The sequence below is a fragment of the Idiotropiscis lumnitzeri genome, chromosome 3 (assembly GCF_059441095.1).
Source record: "Idiotropiscis lumnitzeri isolate Australia: NSW breed Sydney's pygmy pipehorse chromosome 3, RoL_Ilum_1.0, whole genome shotgun sequence".
Taxonomy (NCBI): domain Eukaryota; kingdom Metazoa; phylum Chordata; class Actinopteri; order Syngnathiformes; family Syngnathidae; genus Idiotropiscis; species Idiotropiscis lumnitzeri.
The window spans coordinates 8,347,842-8,370,573 of NC_142393.1; the positions used below are offsets into that span (position 1 = coordinate 8,347,842).

At 40.1% G+C, this 22,732-nt stretch overlaps 1 protein-coding gene and 1 long non-coding RNA gene across 3 annotated transcripts in view; one reads left to right on the forward strand and one right to left on the reverse strand.

Annotated features, from left to right (window-relative positions):
- LOC148339740 (acid-sensing ion channel 1-like) overlaps positions 1-22,732 on the forward strand; it is a 31,072-nt gene that overhangs the window by 1,469 nt on the left and 6,871 nt on the right. The window contains exon 2 of the mRNA XM_088290373.1: positions 1,929-2,124. Within this exon, the coding sequence (XP_088146499.1) occupies positions 1,929-2,124 (196 nt within the window). The remainder of the gene's footprint in view (positions 1-1,928; positions 2,125-22,732) is intronic.
- The window catches only part of LOC148339741 (uncharacterized), a 30,113-nt gene continuing 8,868 nt past the window's right edge, over positions 1,488-22,732 (reverse strand). Inside the window, exons 3-4 of one of the 2 annotated variants that reach the window (XR_015842516.1) lie at positions 22,178-22,335; positions 1,488-2,136 (exon numbers count right to left, since the gene is read on the reverse strand). This is a non-coding gene — a long non-coding RNA (uncharacterized LOC148339741). Of the gene's footprint in view, positions 2,137-21,934; positions 22,336-22,732 lie in introns of those variants that run through there. The other variant, XR_015842515.1, reaches the window with a different exon arrangement.

The following is a 22,732-nucleotide window of genomic DNA, read 5'->3' on the forward strand; positions in this document are numbered from 1 at the left end:
TGTCGTTAGTTACACAGACATTGCCTTTTAGGTTGAAAATTAGATTGCGCTTGTTTTTGATTTTGGGTTAAACCTGTGAAAACTGCATTTGCTGTTATGCAAACATGAGGACCAGAAAGCTCCCGATGGGAGAAAATTAAGCAATTTTGAAGCTGAGAGAAGAGGGAAAATCAATCAGAGCTATTGCTCAAAAACAATACAACAATTTGGAATCTTCTGAAAAAGAAAGAAACAACCAGTGCACTGAGTAACAAGCTAAAAACCTTTGGGATCAACTTTGAGCCATTGGGCCTTCATTGGTCCGACCTCAGTGACCTCTTGACCTCACAGTGGTCTTCTGCATGAATGGACACGACAGCACGCTTCAGCGACTCCAAGAGTGTCTTCCCAGAATAGTGGATGATGTTCAAGCTCTGTTTTTGTATTTATTTATTTATTTTTAGACATTTGTAGTTTCTTCCTTTTTTCGCTATTGCATATTTGGACGAGCGATAAATATTTGTCCCAGCTAAAAACCAAAGCTAATGCGAGCTCATTATCCCGATTTTGTTAACAAAGAAGTGAGGCACGTGGAATCAAAGTAATTTGCGCTTTGGTGAGTCCATTAGAATGTCGCATTCGTACAAGAGTGCACAAGGAAGGTCTGCAGCCTCGACAGCTATTCGACTCCTCTTTGATACACGGCAGCGTGGCCAGAAATTTATGAGCTCCATTTGATGAAAGGAAACTTCCCACGGCTAAGCATAATGCCGAGGGTGATGTGGGATATTTGGCTCTCTCGCTCAGTTACTGGCTGGCATTTAACGTGGAACAATGGCGCCTGGTGCCTCGCACTAGGCAAATATCAAAGACATTCTACTGAATGTCAAATTCTTCAATCAATACTGTGATTATGTGTGACTTATTGTGATTAGTCCAACAATATCCAAAAGTTGGAAATCTATGTCGAGTAAATTCTAGATATTCTAATTGTATTATATTACCTATCTATCGTTATAAACTGAAAAAAAAAGTGGTTTCATTCACTCTATTTAATTTAATCATCAAGTGGTTGCACAAGATAAAATCACTTGGATCCAGTTAATTTTTTTACTTGGAAAAATTCTGTAGATGGTTTTATTTCGTGCAACCAGTTGATAAAGTAAAAATTCATTAAAGATTTAATTCAACAAAAAAAAATACATGTGGGTTAACAAGGAAAAAAAAAAAACGTAAAATATTGTGATATATGTCACAATGCATCCGATATTGGACAGCAATGATGAGTCGTCATTTTAAAATACTAGCTTGTATGAAGTAGAATAGTCTGAGAAAACAGAAAATGTCCGTGGCCTGCACAAATTTGGGAAATCAACGCTCATGAACCTCATTTTAATAAAATTAACAGGAAATCCAAATGGATCAATTTTGCCTTTGACATTTAATAGCAGTCAAAAGTTTGGAAACATTTAAAATTCAAAAGTTCATGTGGAGGTCATACACATGAAAGCTGACATGAGAAAATCGGAGAAAAGGTGCCGACTTTGAAGAACCGAAATGATAAAACGGTCTTGATGAACAGTTTTTTGTTTCGAAAATAATTCCATCAATAATTCTTCAAAATGACTTCAGGATTTTTCTTATTGAAAATACTGAAAAACACAAAATTGGAGTGTTTCCAAACTTTTGACAGCTATAGAAGTGAGCTTGGCAAATCTCCAAAAGGTTTTTCCTAAGCTATTATAAGGGGAGAAAGCGAAGAAAATGGCATTTGCATGGGCGGCTTGTGAGAAACTCTGTCCTACCCGGAGGTAATTGCAGTACTGGAAGAAAAGACAGTTTTTTATGACTCCTTACTGCTACTTTGGCTGAACTTTACACGGCTGACTTCTGAGCAGGCAAAATAACATCCTTCATATTCCCATTTCTAAACAACTTGTCTCCTTTAGGTATGAGATCCGAGACGTGCATCTTGTGGAGGAGAGCGTTTTGGAGAGCCTGAAGGTCAAATCGGACTTCCACAACTTCAAGCCGCGACCTTTCAACATGTTGGAATTCTACGACCGCACGGGCCACGACATCAACGACATGCTGCTTTCTTGCCAATTCCACGGCACCGAGTGCAGGGCGGACGACTTCAAAGTGGTACGTTTTCATCTGAAAATCAGCGGCAATGAAAATGGGTTAGACTGGAGGCGTCTCACAATTTGCAGCAACGAATAAGAGAAATGATGAAACACAAACACTCATAACAAAAAAAAACATTGGGAGAAAGAAGATTTCATTTAACTCTTTCTTTATTTCCTTCTTTCCTTCCTTCCTTGCTAGGGAATAATAGTACATCCATTTTTTTTAAATTTATTGTAAAAAATACGTTTAAGGACACATAAAGCCATCACTTATTAAAATGAGAGTTATTCAGAAATTGAGAAAAAAAATCTTACACATTATAGCGGTGGTCCAATATCGTGGATTTTTCGTAGATGGTGTGAATATAGCCAAAGTAAAAAAATAAAAATAAAAAAAAGAAAAGTACAATTTTTTTGGTAACACATGATTAAAGTCACTTTCCCCTTTTGGCACTGAATTTAATCAAAGAATATGTTGCTTTAACAAATTCTTCTGTATTACTTCAGCTGTACAAACATCTGAAATATCATTTCAGTTTATTGAATTCTATTGAATTAAATCTGATTTAAAAAAAAAAAAAAACTACAGCCTGAGAGTCACGATAGTCGGATTAATTGCATTGATGTGGAAATAATAAAAATTTAGTTTGATGACCTGCGTTATTGAAGATCCAGCCTCCTTCACGGCACACGTTTGCTATGACTCTGCCGTATTTTGCCACGCCATCAAATACATTTACATTTCTGGGATTATAACATGCAGAGTACTTGTAAGTCTTGTTGATGTGATGTTGTTTTTTGCTGCATAGCTGAGTCAGCCCCGACGGTCCTGTGCAAATGTTTACACCTGTCCTTTTCATCTTCTCAGTGTTTGCCTTCTTTGCTGGCTAGTGGAGTTGTGTATAATTAAGCAGTTGTGGAGAGTCGACGAATACACTGCACACATGAATAGAGAGTAAATGCCTGCGCGAGAGTGCAAGACTAAATGGCAATAAGATCCGCCAGAAAAACTCTGCTGTTGCTGCTGTTTACACATCATTTAAAGTCACACGACATAGATCATGCCATGCCTCGATAGGCGTTCCGGCCCATTTGATTGCAGGCCCCCGGCGGATCTGGCAATTTGCTGACCAAAAGAAGACGTGCTAAAATCAGGTCTAACTTGTGGTGCAGGTGGTGAAATGCAATTTTTGGTGGATTGAAAAGAGGCGCAGTCAGACAGATTTTAGGCTTCACGGGCGTGTGTGGTGCATGTCATCGTATTTCATTCAGAACAACAATAGGTGTTTTGGGGTAGGGGCCACACGCGGATGCACAGTCGTGATTGCAAGTTGGCCTCCAACTGCCCACGTCGCATGCACAGCCGACTACATCATCCACAAGGGAAATCTTGCGGTTTTCCTCTACAAATGCAATTTGCGTGCACCAATCTCATGCATAGACCCAAGCGAGTTTATTTCCACTTCAGTAGAAGTACTAATTGGTGTTGTGGCATAATTAAATTATTTTCACAAGTGCATTAATACTTAAAAACTGTTGCTATTATTGTTGCTTTGATTTTCTGTCCCTGGTATGATTTTTTGTATGTTTATTTTTCCTTTGACGCAACCCAACCATTTTAAATTTGGCGGCGTGACTGCGAATTGGGCCACTGGCTAAACTATCAGTACATTCGAAAGCTGTGATAAAGCCATGAAATGCACCTAAACAGCAGATGCAAGTTTGGGGTTGTCGCTCTGCTAAGTTCCCCCCCTTGCGTTCGTGAAGTGGTTGACTGGTTGAAAAGTCTTGAAACTTTAAGTCTCATTAACCTTTTCTTCTCATCGGAGACAAATGTATAATTCATGCGCAAAACATGCACGTACACTAGCAGTCTGGCTACTGTGATAGAACTATTCTAGTGGTCTTTGAAGAGAGCACTGTTCTGCAGGAAATTACATCTGTCCGCACCACAGAGGGAGCGGAGAGGTGCTTCCCCTGGAGCGGTTTGGGACCTTAATTTCCCTCTGACGACCCTTTGTTGCCTAAATCTGTGCAGAGTTCTAAAACGTGTACGCTCTTTGAAGATGCCTTTGATGCAATGCATTGGTAATCTGTTCATTGTTTTGTTTGCGCAGTGCCTGATGAATGAAGAAAGATAGGTATCCCAAAAGACGTTTCTTTGTGCATAGATCAAAAGGGGGGAGAAAGAGGCTGAGAAGACATTTTGAAACATTTGCATCAAGAATACAGAGTCCGAGATAGACGGTCGTCTTGCATGTTAATCCAAGTCAGTTTTTCTACCTTTGAAGCTGGAACACCAATTCGAAAATGAAGTTTCAAATTGTGTCGCGCACACACACACTTTTAAAGACCAGTTTGACTTAAATCAAGTCTCTTATTTTTGAATTAGACATATTCTCAGCAGACTTGGTTGATTTAGAGCAATAGTCCCCAACCACCAGGCCACGGCCAGGTACCGGTCCGCAGGCCACTTTGGAACGGGCCGCACATTATTATTAAAATAATCGATTCATCTGTGGATTATTTTATTTGTTGATTAATCGATGAACTGGATAAAAAGGATGTCTTGATTTCCATCTCATATTAAAAACATGAGATTATTTCAGATTATCAGTGCAGAAAATGCTCAAACATATTTTAATTATGATCCAGTTACTGGTTTAATCCATAACATGTCCAAAAATAAGCAAAAGATATTGATCATTCAACACAAAAATAATCAGTCCGCTTTTGTAGAGGACTACAAAAATCTGAAAATATTTACTGCTGGGAAGATGAAATTCCAAGCATTTGAACAATTTGAAATTAAAAAGGGTATAAGGAAACATAATTATCAAGGATTAGTTGTTCGGAAAATGGACAGAAGGATGAATGAATGCGATGATCGATTAGTTGTCGATTAATCAATTCACCTCATATATATTTGTATATAAAATGCATAACATTAATTATTTGATCTTTATTAGTAGCAGTAGACTTTTTGCACAATGCGCATCGAGTGGGAATAAAACGGCACCCCCTGTATGCTTCATGTCAAGGGCTATTGTATATTTCAATAAGAAGATAAGGTTTTCATTTAGTTATGTATGATCACAATGTTACGATTTTAATCATCGTCTTTTTATCATTTATGTACAGCGCTTTCTTTTCAGTTGTGCAATTCTGCATGAATTAAATTGAGTAGCATTTTAACTAAATCATTACATGACATTCAAATTAAGAATGATTCAAACTAATGGCAGAAAAACAGCAGTCGTTCTTCAAAGCATGTAGACATTTTTTTTTTCATCTGCATTTTTTTTTTGTGAAGCCCAGTTAAGAAGTTGACCAGCTAAGAAATGACCAAATGTTTTAGGAAATTGTTGCTTCAAATGTAATTTTGCCATGACATTTTTACTAATCAAGTGTCTCGCTATCTCTCCTGTCTATCATTGCGATTGTGATTCTCCCGGGATTGCTTAGTTACAGTCATAATGAAGTAACAGCATCCAGAAAGCCAGCTTTGTTTTTTTTCCCCATTAGATTTTTGAGCTGCAGACACAAATATCGAATGCTGTTCACTGCAAAATAGTCAGCACTAATGAAAAAGCTACCCTTTGGGGATTAAATAAAACCCCTAAGGTTTCATTTCCAGCACTGTTCTGTTTTGGTACACACTCGCTGTGACGCCCAAGTCTGGTTTTCAGTTTGAGTGCCCTCAAGCTCAAAGTGTTTGGCCTCAGCCGCAGTCGGAATCATCTTGAAACAACCCTGAAGCGTCCTCCGGCCATCTCTGCCATAGTTTGGAGCTGGAAATCAACCGCAGTCCTATAAGAGGGGAGGGCATCCTCAAGATTTGATTGTCTGAAGGGACAGATGTGACGCACCCCGCCAGCTACGCTGTCCAGCGGCTTGCGGGTCAGCACAGCTGCGTTTCCTGCCTCCTGAGCACAGTTAAAGTTGTGTCCCCTCTCAAGCGAGGTGTTTTTCCTCAGTCTGTGCCCTCTTCAGCTGCGTTCTGCATTTCGACTTGGTCTAAAGCCCTGTGCAGCGAATCCCTCACGTCAGCCCCCATGGGTATGACAATCCTCATTATGTTTTCATGTCAGGCTCTTTACTCCCTCTCCTCCCCTTACTCGCTCACTCACTCTCATGCCCTTCCCTTTGTTCTCGTGACGTTCCCCTTTTCAATTAGGAGTTGAAGGGCTTTGCACGCAGAAAAATAATTCTGAATTAATCTATCCATCCATCCTTTTTTGGTACCACGTGGCCTGTTCTGGGTCGCTCCCAGCAGACTCATCGGAAAGGCGGACTACACCCTGGACTCCAGCTTTCCGCTGAGTCCAGGGTCTGATCTTGTCGACAGTCCGTCCCAAATGCAGACCATTCATACTCACATTTACATCACGCCGCCTGCACCAAAGTCAGACCAATGCACCACCACACCGTCAGTAACCTATTTACGCTAAATAAAGATATTGGGTAGCAAATCTTTCGAACAGCCTCGTAAATGTTCATTTCCCAGCACGCTCTTTGGTGATAAACAAACAAACACATGGCGGATTAAAGTCATATTTGGCAACCTGCTGAACTTAGACTATTTAGTGCTGACCACCTGCAAAGAGTCATCGGCAGCTGAAGCAACCACATTTCCTAAATCAGCAGGTGAATATTATACTCAGGGCTCATAAAGGAGACTAATCTTTTGCACAAAAGACATCTGTCAGCATCGGGACTATTAAGTGCAGCGGGAGTTGAAATTTGACATCACCAAGCGTATTTTAAAAGAGGACCTCAAGAACGACTGCCATCGCTTGATTTATTTATTTCCTCGTGCTTATTAATTCAAGAAATACCCGTAGTCTCTAAGGGATGATTAGCAAGCGTTTTTGGTGTAATTATGATGCTAGTTTCCAAGTATAAACTGCCTACGGTATATGATTAGGCCTTTGCCTAAAAATACAATGTTTATGTGAATAAAAATGGAATACTGGAAGGAACCTTCTTAAATTAGCTGTACTTGTCAGATAAAACTGAACAAAGTATCTCAAGTTTCCTGGTTCTTGTCGAGTATTATGAGGACGAACACTTGACATTTGACATTCAATCAAGTAAATGTAAACATATCTATCGGTAGCTGTATTAGCCTTGGTGCTAACTTTGCTGGCCTGGGTTAACTCACTCTATTCATGTTCCATCAGTGTGCGAGGTTACAAAAAGAGATGGCGTAGCCTCTCTCTGATTGTTGTCAGCTCCTCTTTCAGTTCCAGTGCCTAATTGACACGATTAATGTCGCTCGAAGGATGAAGGCCAACATTGACGTCAAGTTGTTTCTGTGATCAGAAAAGGTGCTCATAAACTATGCTCATTTTTTAACTTCCTGAATGGAGCAGTCTGCGTGTCGCCTGAAGTGTCTCGAGAGTGGTGAGTGTGAGGGAATGTGTGTCAATGTATGCTTCAAAGTAAACTTTAGTAGAACAACTTTGTATGCGCCATCGGTCGCGCTACTGAAAGCGTAAGGGAAGTGGCAATGGTGTAGTGTCCTATTTGTACATTAAACTGGGTTGGAAATGAAGGAATAAGTCTAGAAATGTAATGTGTGTGCGTCATTGTATGCGCTGAGAGGGTGAGAGCACAACCAACGCACAGCTTACAGGGCACACTGGTTCTCAGGTAACAGTTTTTACGGGTACACTTCCAAATATTACACTCCATGAAAATCCCATTCATTCCTATGGGGATGGCGTTTTTTTGTTTTTTTTTTCCCCTAGCTCCGGCTTTGACTAACCCTCATGGACACTAGAGGTATGTTTGGGTAAGTCTCGTTTAGCCCAATCCAACGGTGTATGATACACTCGTTTGTGACAATCCTACCCGAGCATTGAGCCAAAAACTGTTTTCACACACTCTGGGCTGATTTTCAACCACTAAGCGCCTTCTATGGACTGAGCCAAACGCAAAGACCAAGTTCAACCAGGGAGTGCACCTTATATCCGCATCCATCTTTGTCCAAATTCACAAGCCGAGTCCTCCGAAGGCCACATGACATACTTCCGGCGCGACCCAATTACACGTGGTGTCCAAATTCACGTTACACCTTCTAGCATTTGAAAAACACGTGCGGTTGAGGCGCATCGGAAGTGCCGTCATGCGGTCGCACAATGTGCGAAATGCAACCTTCAGAGGACGCGGCCCGTAAATTTGGACATGGCCTATCTGTAGAAGACATCTTTTGAACCCAACTGCCTAGAAACTCAGAAGCACTTTCCGGGCTCTTGAATATGCTGGACATGGTTCCATGGCTCTACAACTCTCCATTTTGTTCACCCAGAACGGACGTCAAACAGCTAAGTCAAACATTTAGCTACACCCTTATTTAGTCCCACCCCGTTCTTCGGGCTACAGTCAGGTGCGATCTGCTCGTTCAAGCCCAGCAGTCCACTCCATTTTGTCTCAATTTACCAAATAGGAACGTTTAATTCCACACAATTGCCATAATTCTCACATCTGGTTTGTCATTCCATTCTGTTCAAAGGCGGACAGCTACGCAGCATCTCCATGACTCCAGCTGCTTTCTAGACGGATCAGTAATGCTGCTGAAGCATGCTCTATTTGCCCAAGCCGGTGAGGGGAGGGGATGTTTTTTTTATAAAAGCATTTTGGACCGAGTGATGCTGAAAATAGCTCAAGTGGTCTGCATTGCTCTGCCCATGGTTTATTTATCTTGAGGTTTAGTGCAGGTGACTCTGCAGGTCCAGGCTCTGTGTTTGCTGGCAAGAGGCTTCAGTGACACGCTGACTTGCGGGAGAGCGGGAGGACGATAAGATCCCAGCGAGTCACCTCACTTCAAAATCAGCTCGAAAGTTCCAGATGAAATAAGCGTCAGGATGATGCAGTGTGTCTGATTCCAGCAGTGGCCAGCGTGATGAGCTTTTTCCTGTTTATAACCTCCAAGTGCGGCCAAGGTCACCACGTCAGTCAGAATCGCAATCATGACAGAGTTGGTTTCAATATTTCACTCAGTGTGAATGGGAGATCACTTTAATGACATGCAGGAACAAGCCGCAGCCTAACAGAGTGGAAGAAATGAAGCTTTGTAACAGGAATTTAAGGGCGAGAGTAAGAACATCGCTGTGGTTAAACTGCGTTATCCAGTTAGCTGCACAGGCACGCATGATGTTTTACTTCTGTTTGGACTCTGGAAGAGGGAATTACAGCTTGCTGTGTTTCGACTCCAAACAAACCCGCGATAACTGTCCAAAACCTTCCTGTGAGGAAAGGTGGCGTGGATTTTGTGAGAACAGACAGTTGCAGGAACAGGTAAGGCGATTTTGGTCAGAGAACACTGAAGAGCAAATGTAGGGAAGCAAAGAAAGAGGGGGATTTCGCTGCAGGCGCGTTATCTAGAGCGAAAATTAAGAGTTATAATTAGGATTTGAATAGGAGGAGAAAGCACCGGGAGATTAGGATAAGGAAGGCTCTCTGCATGTTTGCCTGACTATAGCGTAATGAATCCTTTATTTTATGATGCAGGAAGTGCTATCCCAAAACTCGAACTCAAATTAAATGCCAATTTGAAAGCCATGGCCAAATTCGGCGATGCCTGGAGCTCACACTGCTAAAGTGCACACATGGAACCAAAGTCGCGCAGATAAAACGCTGCATGAAGCAGTGGCATTCACAACAACAGCAGCTTCGCCAGAGATTAGTTGACACGCTGATTAGTATTTCCTCGATGTGCCCTTTCACTTTTATATCAGCCTCAGCAATTACTGAGTGAATCTGTGAACCGACGTTCGACTGGCTTGGCCCGCAGCCTGAGTTTGGCCTACTGTTGTTTTGAATTTTGTCTCTGGGGGAAATTCAGATGTGCCTATGAAAAGAAAGTGGCAGGAGCCGCGGTTCAACGGTGGAATGATGTGTGTATGACTGTGCGTGTGTGTGTGATGTACGGGTAGTTGCACTTTTGCCAACGATTATCATTGTGGCATTTTATTTTACTGCGCAGAGTAACAATGCAGGTCTTGACAGTTGGGACCACTTTGCTATTAAAAAAAAGAGGTTAGCAGAAAGAGAAAGCAATAGACATGCTACTTAAAAAAAAAATCTATCTGGATCCAGATCATTTTCTATTGACAAAATTAAAATGGAGTAAAAGAGATAAAAACGTAGGTTATGCCCCACCTCCCCAATGTGATTGCATTTTTTTAAGTTGAGGAGAAAAGATGTGTTGTTCAGAAGAAGTCATGAAACCATCCGGACAGTCGCGATTTGAGTTGAAGTGAACTTGGGATCTTATTTCTGGAATTAGAAATACATTGCAGTTGTCTACTCTTTGTTTTCATGACATTTATTTAATAAAGGGTTTCAAGTCATTTTAAATTTTTAAAATGTACAGCACATCTTTCAAACGTTCACATATTTTTAAATGAATTTTTCTGAGAGCTAAAAAAAAAAAAAAAAAAAAAAAAACATCAATCAAGCATAACAATCAACCACTACAGTTTTTACATTCAAGAAAGCAACATAACTGAAATCGTCATCCTTTTTATTTTTTTCAGTTTTGGTAAAACAGCAATCTAAAATATTAAATAACTTAGAAATGCTCCTGTATTACCCATTATGGAAATTATCATTGATGCTAATTTAGGTTGATCAAATGAATTTGTTATCTGTCAAATTTTAACAAAAAATTAAAATCTGGAATTAGACCTGCTTGGAATGCATCCTCCTCTTTTCTTATAAATACGATTGTTTCAATCCGATAATGTGGTAAACAATTTCTGCTTCCATCTTCAAAAGGTTACATGAACATCCATCTTTCATGTGCATCAAACTCAAACGACAAATGGAATCATTTCCCTGCTCTCCGACCACATCCTCACCGTAAACACGTCGCGTCTACTCTCTTTACTCTTAATGATGGGAAATGAAAGCCATCATTCATCTGCCGTTGCAGCGATATGAGGCAAAATAGGCATTACGGCTTAATGAGTGATGTTCCGACTGCCAACCAGAGTAGAGGACATCAGTCACTGCGGCAGGCAGCCACGCTTTCGCCGCGGCAGGTCTAATTGGCTTTGCCGTCACTGCTGGTCATTGCCTCTCAGCAGCTCTGATAAGTGGAGCCGAGCTGAAGGTAGAACTGAGACCACGTGGTCTTTTCTTGCCCACCTCTCAGTGCGTCCTTCGGGTGACAGAAACGCACCTTTTTTTTTGAGGTAGCTGAAATCCTGCTTATTATGCACCTCAAGTCTTTGGCTTGTGCCACCTCTCCACCTCAATTACACCCCTGCGCTCGAGTAAAGGAGAATGGCATTACACTCTGTCAGTGAGACTAAAAAAAAAAAAACAAGGTTCAGGAAAATGTGCATCACACGCCTTAGACGCCCTCATGCTGTTGTTTTTGCTTTGACCTCTCTGATGACTCAGTTGTTCTTTTTTTTTTATGTTTTCAAGAAGCTTTTCACTTCCAAGGTGAGTCAGAGAGAAAAAGGAATGATGCAACTAAATACTATTCAGCTGTGACCATTCTCCTCACAACTCTGGGCCAGCAGGGACTAAATCTCACCGCTGACATATTGCAGTCTATAAAGTTGATGGCGTGAGTTTGGAAGCAAACAGACACATCAAGCAAACGATGCTGATGCTAAGTCAGTGTGTCCAAATGTTTGAATTTAAATTTAGAGAAGAGGAAGAGATGGTGCAGGTTCATACTAGGGTGGGAGCGGAGCGATGGCAGTGTTGGAGCAGTTGATGATGATTAAGCAACAGGATGCACGTACTGAGACATACAGCTGCCGCTGTGCAGCGATTCTGGTCGATTGGTGTTAAAACGGGCGCATCAAAATGCTGCGCCGGAACACAATGTCAACGAAAATCAATTGCTTTTCAGGAGCGGAGGCTAGCAGTCATCTAGAACTCATCTAAAACTCGCAAGCACATCCACTTTAAGGTCAAAGTTGAGCAGTTCAGATTCACGGTCAAATCAAATGAACGTTTTCATATACTGAGGCACATGAGCCCGACCTGATCTAAACTGTCATCGGGAGAAATTATGCGGTGTGGTAAAAGGTTAATTGAAATATGAATAACTTAAGACAATAACCTCCTTGGTAGGTCATTTAGTAATCACGGCATCAGCCCTTATGCTTGGAAATGGCTTTCTCCTCATTAGAACGCAATTGTTGCCTGGCAGCGAGGGAGTGATTGGGTTCCTGTGTGTGTCTCTTTTAAAAGTTATCTCCGCCTTGTGTTGTCACCTGTGACACCTTATTAATGCCAGTGTTGTTTTAATTATACATGGATGGAAGGGGGACGAGGAACGTTTGAGCGGCAGTCACTTCGTGTACCATTAGCATTAAATGACTCACAAATGAGCTGCTCTGCAAATGTGCATATTTAGCGATCGAAGGACGTAAATCTCGTCTTTACTAGACGCTACTTCAATTTTATTTAACAAACACAAGGCGAGGTCATTTTTTTATGTATTCTCCACCGGCATAGCTTTCACAATAATAAAAAAAAAAAAACGTGTTTATTTTTTCAGGTAATTCTGGAAGGAATTGTAATCAGATCTTGTGTTATTGCCATGACAACGGATCACCTTATTTAGTGTATAATTTAATTTAAGGTATAATAGCGGTGTATTACTTTCTCGTATTGTGTGCAGAAAATGAATATTTATGATATAACCAAAAAATATAACCATATATTATATATATATATAATATATATATCATCTCCATACTGAACTCTCACACACACACGAGACCACCCTAACCTCGCAAAACAGCATTGTGATGTGTTTCTATATGCCCTATTCAGTACTGAATTCCATTGCACTGTCTTCTTTATTTATCTAATTTATATATTTGTCTGTATTATTGTTGTATTGCACTGGAGAGGGGAGCCCTCTAATCTCGTTGCACACTTGAGTACAATGACAATAAAGGGATTTCTATTCTATTCTATTCTATTCTATATATATATATATAAGGAGGCAGTTTGTTAATATCTTTCATTTAAGCGTTCTATTTTTGGTTTTCACACCTCACCTTTTTCCAAGCCCTTAAAGTGACCCAGTCAGTTATGACATTATTTCTAATTGATTTGACAACGCAGATGTGATTGTGAGCCTGAATACATGCATCATATGCTTCAGTGAAGGCACCCTTCTGGCTATGCGTATTTTAAGGTGTGCTTGAGAGTCCTTTTCTCTCCAACTAGGCACACCGAGATGGCCAAATACTCCTGAGTTTACTACTGTGTACTTACTAGTTAGTTACTATTACTTTTTTTTATTTTACTATTATTTACTGGTACAGTTAGAAAACATTCACAGTAGTCATTTCATGAACATGGTGTATCTTTGAAAGGAATTGGTTCATATAATGCTCTCTCATTCTGTTACAAAGCGGCAGTCGCACAAGAAAAGGGAATGTTTGCCGTCTTGTCTGAAGCACTCAGGTTGGAACATGGGCTCACAGCCAACGTGGAAAATGCTTCCAGCGAAGCAAAGAGACGAAGAGCAAAAAAAAAAAAAAATGTGAATTCAAAAAGAAGACTGACAGGGAAGATAATTGATTCAGACAGGGAGCAGAAACAAACCAGAGAAAATGGTCCTTAATCAAGCAAAAGGAGTTCATTCACAAGGAAATAAAGAAATACACTGGGGGGAAGGAACGTGCTAGAAAACTGACGAAGGTGACCTAAGATTCAGCGGGAAGTTGCACCTGGACCTCTTTTACACGGTGCGGGATTCATCTGGCCCCGCAGCTTGTTGCCATATTAATTAATTCATCTATTTGCATTCATATAAGCAGCTTGGGGGATCTAGTTTCAGGAGTTAGTTCTTGTCAGCAGTGTGTGAAATTTAGTCAGAGAAGCTCATCGCATGCAGGGCCTTGGTCTTGCACGCTGCATTCCCGATCCAGAAAAACGGTATCAGAGGTATTCCAGTGACACAGTGATTAATTAATAAAATTGAATGTCATGCTTTGTGAGTAACGCAACTAAAGAAGGAATTGTTTGCTAGGCACTTAATACCTGTCACTGGACCTTCTCTTTTTCATTCGTTTGGATGACACAAGGATGCTGTCCTTGACATCAGTATATGAATTCTATAAATGCTTGATAATCCACATTGCAATCCAAGCCATGGACTTTACACACTGAGAGCTGGCCACCATTGTAACGTTGAACACAGCAAAGGCAACATAATGCTTTTACTTACTCGTCGGATTGTACAGAGTGCCATATTCACCTGTAGCCTACTGTTTTGTACAAACATGTGACTACATTTTATAATCTGGATGGTTGTATTCTATTGTTTTTTGTCTTTAATCCAGTTAGTTAATCCAATACTGGAGTAGTCCCGACATGGCATCAGGTGCAGCTGTCAACTCCAGCCATCCTTTTTGTCAACCGCTTAGCCTCAGGGTGAGCTGGAGCCTATCCCAGCCTTAGGCGAGTGGCGGGATACAACCCAGACTGGTTCGCAGCCTATCACCACACTCGTAGTCACGACTTTGGACAATATTCAGGGAAAATAAGCAAACCCCGCACAGGAGGGTCTCAAAAATGTTTGCCAATCGCACCATAAAACACATTTTCTAATGATCTGTGCTCAAGTTCACAGAAGTTCACAATCACCCTGGAAAGATCTCCAAAGGAGATAAAACAAAAGATGCTGCACTGCTTTACCTTTTGAGCAAGGGTGGGCAAACTTTTTGATTGGCGGGCCACAATTGGTTCTAAAATTTGACAGAGGGGCCGCATGTGGCCCCTGAGCCGTAGTTTGCCCACGCCTGCTCTTCAGGAACAAAATGAAGTTTAAAAAGCAGCCCTGCTTTTATATTGCCCCAGGAAGATCCACTGTACGAAACCAGTCCCGCCTCAACCCCCACACCGAGCTAAACAGTTTTAATACTGCCGTTTGGGTGATGAATCATAAGAGGTATGCCAAAAATATACCTAGTCAAGTAGTCCTACACTATGTGAGCGTGTTACACTCAGCAAGTTGAGAGTGAGTAAATTTGAAAATTTGGCACGCATCATCTGTTTAATGAGGGAAAATTATGTCACTGTTCAATTCCAGATCAAAATCAAGCCAAACATTCAATTTCAAGTTCCAGAAATCAGTAGCCTACCAGTGCAAACAAAACTAGCAATATAACAATGATATGTTCATTCACGCACATTTTTTCAGGGAGGGAACCTTGTTGAGAAATATTTTGCATATGACCGTTTTCTGCACCTTGTCGGAGTTGATCTCAGTTATGATGAAGATGTGATTTCTATTTCTGGCACCACTGTCTCAAAATAAAACCAGAAGAGGTAAATGTCATGGTGGTTTTAATTCTTTTGCAAAAGCTCTCTTTCTTCTGATAAAGGGAGTGCATGCATAAGAATAATAATAATAAAAAAAAACACTGTAGTTGGGAGGAGTTGACAACGGAATTCCCAGCTTACATTGAGGTGCTCTTTATTGTCAATAGTTATTAATAACTACAGGATTATTTTTGTTGTTTTTTAATTCATTCCCAATCATAGTATTCATTATGTGTGTTCACCCACAGAGTTATTTATTAATTTTCATTAGATTCAACTATACACTCAAGGTTTGTATATATGAACAGGACTCGCCTCCAAAATCCTCGCTCCCTAATTGTGTGTGCGTTCGGAATTGCGCTCCAGGTGCTGTTCTAATGTGCCCTTGCTAAAAATATCAGATTTTTTTTATCTGAAAAAAATACGTAAAAATGAGAGCACAAACATTACACTTTCAGTACAAGATAGTTGCCTGCACAAAAACAAAATACTGTCCCTTCATGTTTTGCTTGAATTGGAGCATTTTGTCTTTTAGGGTTGAATTTTATTGGCATTGCACGTCCCGACTTGGCAAATATTTGCCAAGACTTCCTTCAAAGACACTTCAAATATGTCAGCTTGCGGGCCCTGTTTTATCTACAGCCCTCTTCAAGACAGCTCACAAATTAAGCTGCAAAATAAATATTCACGTCCCTCCATTTTCACGGTATTACTGATAAATCCTTGCAGAAACGACAATATTTTCGATTTACATTTGATTGTACAGGTTTAGACACATCAACTCAGCTTAAACACTAAAAATGTTAAGTTAATGTTTAGACTGGCAGTGTAAGCATTATCAGCAAATATCGCACTCATGCGCGTTTGTGAGCGTCGAAAACAGAATTTGCCGTTAAATTGAATTATTCACTTGCCTAAAGGTGCAGGCAGCTTTGGTTCAGTTCCCAGTCAAAGACAAATGTGAGCGTGAACGGTTGTCTGTCTAGCTACAATATGTGCTCTGCGACTGACTGGCAACCGGTTCAGGATTTGTCTCCTCTGGAACAGAATCATCCTCTTGGCTAATGTTCTTGGAGGGTCTGACATTTAAGCTTTTTTGCGTGGTACGCCTGTGGGAAGCAATACTGATCCCATATATTCATTTTTCAACATGACCGCAGCATGCTGTTTTCCCAGGGAAGTATTACGACAGCAGTGTAGATTATGTACTTCTATTATGTAGTAAAGGTGTAATTAAATAATTTCAGTCATAAATACTGCCCAAAATAAAATAGACAACAGAATATGTAAATTCCAAAAGAGTACCTTTGTACTTAAATCCTGCTCCATTTACTATACTGGTACATGCCCAGTTTTATACAGTACATAACTGTCAAGGAGCTAAAAGACTTGTGCAAAAGAATGATGCCAGGAACACTGCAATTAAGAGAAAGGAGATCCACAGTTTCCAGTCACTTATTCACGAAGGTTTGTGACTCGGACGTTACACATTCCAATTTTATTAAAATTTAACATTCAAGCCCAGATTTTTTTTCAAGAGTCACATTTTTCTCTATTATGTGAATTGAGCACAATTACTGGCTACTCTACCCACCTCTGGTTGTAAACTGTACAAAACAACATTCAAACGTTTGTATTTCATAAGGTCAGTCTATTGGCCTGGGAACAATCATGGCATTCAAACACATGAACAAGAGAGATATTTGCTGTCTGAATCTCTCCATCACCCTTGAGAAAATCATATTTAATCCTAGTTAACCCCAGTGTCTGCCACCTAGAATGTTGTCAGCTATAATAAGGAGATGTCTTGCCTCTGTGACTGGCCCGTAGGCTGTTTATCCCTCCATGTTTACTCAACTGTGCCTGACAAGGGGTCGGTGCACAGTGGAATTGCAGCACAAAGAGCTGTTGCTGTGACTGTGTCTGCCTGCCTGCCTGGTATTTTCTTCACAGCAGAGCTGGAGCATGAACTCTGTAAACACGCCTGTTTAGCACGAATGGACATGCAGGAGATTAGTGGGTGGGGATTGAAACACGCACAGCAAAAGACCAACAAGTGAAGGCATCCCACAGGAAATGTAAACACGTGGGCAGCGGTGGTGACGCTGTGACATTTGGCTATTTTCATTCTGCTCAGACCTCTGAAACTGCCGTACCCCTACAACATGGAATCTGATTAATGCTTGAAAATGGCCGCATAAATGCATCACCAAAGTGGCTGACTCTGCTTGTGCTCACCTGAGGGACAAAATTAAAAGCCAACAATTTATGCCCACAATCCAAGTCCGATCATTTACTTCGGTTGACCAATAAATCTGAAGGCTTCATGTCCTTAATTCAATTAAAGCAAAATGTGCAGTAAGTTCACTTTAAAATGACAGCTCAATAACTCAGTTTTAGCTCAGTTATTGATGCTAAATCACCTATTGCACTTGTTCTAGGCTCACGAGTCAAAAAACATGGCATTCTGGCTCAGCTTTAGAAAACAGATGAGGTGTGATTGGTCGTTACTTAAGCCCTGAGCAACTGTGATGTCATTTTCAGTCGACAAAAGTGACAAAATGGCTGGCCCTTGGAAAATGGGTGGATTTTCCTGATTAACACATATTCCGCAAAGGCAATATTTGTCCGAATAGTATAGAAGAATGTTTAGACTAGCGAAGGTGCATAGAACATTTAATTGCAATGATTTTTTTTGGCATAATGTTCTTATTGCAAATGAAAATGACATTTCTCACATTCTGCTTCCCCTTTAAACACAATAAAGCGTTCAAGGAGGTAATGTCCTTATTGCAAATGAAAATGACATTCCTCACCCTCTTATAGCTTAAGTATGAATGGAATGAATTCAGACAGACATTCAAAATGCTGTCGACAACTTCTCCAGTCTACTGCACAACAATCTCTTTAGTTTTCCCCAAATTTATTGTTGTTTTTCCACCACTGGAACAGCTGGCTCATCTACTCTCTGGAGATGACCTCATCATTAATACGATTGAGGCCCACCAACCTTGCGATTGCGATTAGTGCTGTCGGTCGGAACACAGTTTTGAGTTAAGAGCGTAAATAACAGCGAGCTTAGCATACCCCCTTGTCGAGCTACTTTGCTTGGCATGAAGATCCTAGAGGAGACGATGTAGACGTTCACACCCTGTGGTGTGACAAGTATAGCACACAGTTTCAGAGAAAGAAGCTGCGGAAGAATTATTGTGTTGAATGCTAAATTAAAGTTCAAGAACTTTTGAGAATTCAGGTGGATGAGGCCCGGATGGAGAGCAAAAGAGACTTTGCTCTCTGTGGACCTGTTTGACTGAACTGAAACGGATCATGGGGGGGAGGAAGGATGTGTAAGTGTTTCACACTCAAGCCACACAGATACGTCGCAAACAAACAGCCTCCGGCAAGGGACATCCTGGCAAGCAATATGCTTTTAGCGCTACGTCAAACTCATTTGAATATCAGTGCAGATCGAAGGAAAACTAGCCCAGTGCAAACATAATTTCTCGTGGCATTTTAGCAGCCTCTCACATGACAAATGACGTTAGTGTTTTAATAGCATAATACATCACACTGTTAAGTGTTAGAAATATCAAACGGTCTGGTATGGTATGGTAAAACAAGCGTTTTAGTTTCTTAAAAAGACATCAGGCCAAGATAAAATTTTGCTGCCCTATTTTGACATTTGGTGACTGTATTTTATGCAACGGTGATTAGGGCCCAAACAAGATGCTTTTTTTTTTAGGCTGATGCCGTTTCCAATATTTGGCAGAAACAAACACTAATAACGATTAATCGGGTGATTCATTTAAAATATAAATAAATGACTGATGATAACTTGTTTTTTTTTTTGGTCCCTTAACGCATGCAACAACATATATATGGATTACTCACAGAACAACAGAGTTGTTTTACAATATTTTGTCCTTGAATATTTCAAGTTCAAAAAACAAAAACATGCAATATGGCTTTACCTGATAAATGTATCATTAAGCCATTGAAGTAGCTGAGCATAAATTCACTCCAACACTGAACAGCATTTACTGCTTGATGAGAGGGTAATAATAAATCAGTGTTTAATCCGAAAAATTGTGTAAACCATGTGTACTGCGTTCACATTTCAAAATATGACATAGATTCATTGATTTAACTTCTGGATCAATAGCATCTACATTGTGCATCTTCTGTGAGGAACGTCTTGACGTTCAATATGCCAGAAAACAATTTGAACTGTAGGTAACAAGATGTTAGTCATCTTGACAACAAACGTATTATTGCTCTAAATTACACTTGGGAGGGAGACGGGAGGGAGGAAGCACTCTTTACAGCATCTTTAAATGGGGTTCAAATGATGACAAATAACACAGAGGTATAATTTGGAAAAGAAAAAATCTGTTGAGTTAGATTTGTATGCTAATCAAAAATAAAACTATCATGCTGATTCCAAAATTGCATTCAATTTTTTTGGAGCACGCCAAGTTTTTTTGCCCTCCTAATAGGCAAAATTCCACTGATTAGCTCTAACAAGACTGTCGCAAGAAGAGGTGATTATGATTGGACTCATCTACTGTTACGTAGCAAATGCGTGCAGTCACAATTGAGACAGTGTGGTGAGAGGTGTGTGCAGCTCCCATTAGGTCAGTCCTATCAATATCTGCAAATAGAAAGCTAGCATAGTAGAAATTATTATATAAATGATAGCTTTTCACTTAAAACTTGTAATCGTGGGCATATCGTCATAAATCACAATTCATTTTACCTTTCAAAGGTTGTAACTATTCCATCCAGGTCTTTTATTTACATAAACACTGTACACATTTATTTAATATTTTTTAAGAAAACGGGGACCCTAGCTCCAAAACTTGACGTGGTAGAGAAAACCTGAGATCAGTTTTGGATTTTCGCCCAAAAAAACCCAAAAAACTGTCAGACCTAATGGCAAAAAAAATTATGTTCCCCACTGTAATTTGCCGAGCACAACCTCTCGAGTCCCTAATGTGATTTCATTTCACCCTGATACTGTTCTCATGGCATCATCCGCCACTACTTCAAACATCATTCGAATTTATTGCATTTCTTACGGGCCAGATGGTTTATAGTGTTGAAAGCGAAGGCAGCTGCTCCCCTAAAACACTCCCTATAGACTAACGAGAGCCATCTCAACATAACTCTTGAATGTATTAGACATCGACTCAGCGATTCTTCCTAACAACCTGAACCTTTTTTTAGTCCTCTGTGGGAATTTTGCCTTACTTTATACTATAATATCCATCACACTAATTTTCCTGAAATGATCCAGTCAGATGCAAAATAAAGCAATAATAACTATTTTACATGCTTGCTTTTGATGCTTCAGAAATTGAGTTTCCATGTTTTAAATGTTTTAAAATGTGTTTTATGAATGTGCGACTTTGATGAATGAATGGATTGACCATAACTATATATATTTTTTTTAATTATTTCTTAGAGTAAACAACTCATTCAGTGTGCTATTTCTAATACATTGCTAGACTCTATAAAAAGAGAAATGTAGGATTTATTATGCGTTAATAAGCCGTCCTGATATTTAGAGAGGAGTAGCACTCATCCATACACCCTCAAGTGCCCCTTACCCAGCGCTCCGATGCTAACGTCTCTGAAGGTGATAGGTAGTGAGAGGCTGGACTGAGCCTGGGAATAGGATGAGAGAGGCAGAGCGTCTCTACTGGCCTGTGAAATATTCATCAAATGAAGCAGAGGTGGGTGGGGAAGTGCGGCAGGAGATAGTGAGGAGTCCACGGGGGTAAAGAACGTCATGCTTTTCAGCACAGGCAAGAGAGCTACAGGCGAAAACCATGACCAAGGAGGTGGTGGAAAGTTTTTGTTTCAAATATTATTATTATTATTATTATTATTATTATTAATGAGCAGCATCTTAAAACATTGAATTATAGTAGCCAAAGTAGGAGGAGGGTTTAAAATGTTAAATTCAACTGCCATTGTTTTCACTTTAAAGTCAGGAGCAAGTCTGCCTGCCTTGTCCCAAAGAGCAAGATCAATTTTTGGCCTTTAATCTGACTTTGATTAAGGTTTTACCCTTCTTATATTACAATACAAATTGTAATATTTCCATCCAAGTCTGGCGACATTGAGTTGAGATTCTGACTTGTGTCTCTCTAAAGTACAAAAAGTAAATATATATACAGTGCATTGTTGCTGTTTCATTTCTGTTATTTTGAAAACATGAATGTGACATCATATAATTTACCATTTCGGTCAAATAATCCATTAAGATTAGCTTTGATTAGTACACAGGGAGGTTACAGTACAAAAAGAAAAAATAAACAAGCGATTATGCCACCAGAAAGAAAACAAAGGAAAAAAACAAGAACAAACTCAAACCAAAGATGCATCTCAGCCGCTATAATACTTTAATAATTAGCCCGTGGAACATGCATTGATTTATTGTTTGTGTGCATGACGGTGTGTCTAAATTTAAAAATTTCCCAGCCAAGGCTTGGCCAGTTTGCCTTTTTGGTCTTGTATTGACTATTGATTTGTGGAATCGCACATGACCAAACTAACCTAAATATATTGTATATTTGAGTGTTCAATACATGAAGGTGCATTTAATGTTTATAATGTGCACAGAGGACATCTCCCGACAGACACTTTTTTTTTTTACTTCAACCTGTTGGGTCTGGGAAGGACAAGTTGAAAGCAACATTAAGTCATTTGCATTTTCAGTCTCACTGAGCCTCTGGCTTTAATTCCCTTACCTATGATTTATTCTCTCTGTGGAGTGTCATTCTGTTCCAGCCAAGAATGATTATCAACCTTGGCGAGTCAGCAGCGTAGCGAGACATTTCCGACCGTTGGCATGCTCGAGATTTCCTTGTTGTATGACTTGTTTGTGGGTGGAACTGCATTCCAATACCTGGAACGACAGAGGACAGTCAGGACGGTGCTTATCCAGTTGAAGTCACGTACAAGTATTGTCCAACAGGGCTGACGTCCGCGACACCAATTGTAGAAAGTTTCCCATGTTGTCAGTGGTTGAAGTAGCATAATATAGGTAAAACTGTCTCCACTTTAGCGAGATGTTTTAAATCCTCCATGAATATGAAAGTGTTTCCATAAACACAAGAGCACTAATGGATTGAAATTACGCAGCTAAGACATCTTTTAACAGCTGTAGAGACCGGAGAGACCTTGTTAACTGGATGGGAAAGTGCAAATCTAATGTGCATCTAAAGTCACACATGAATATTTATATGCATTATGTTTAATGACAACAGTGCTCTGTGGTGCTCTTTTAAAGGCACTCAACCAGC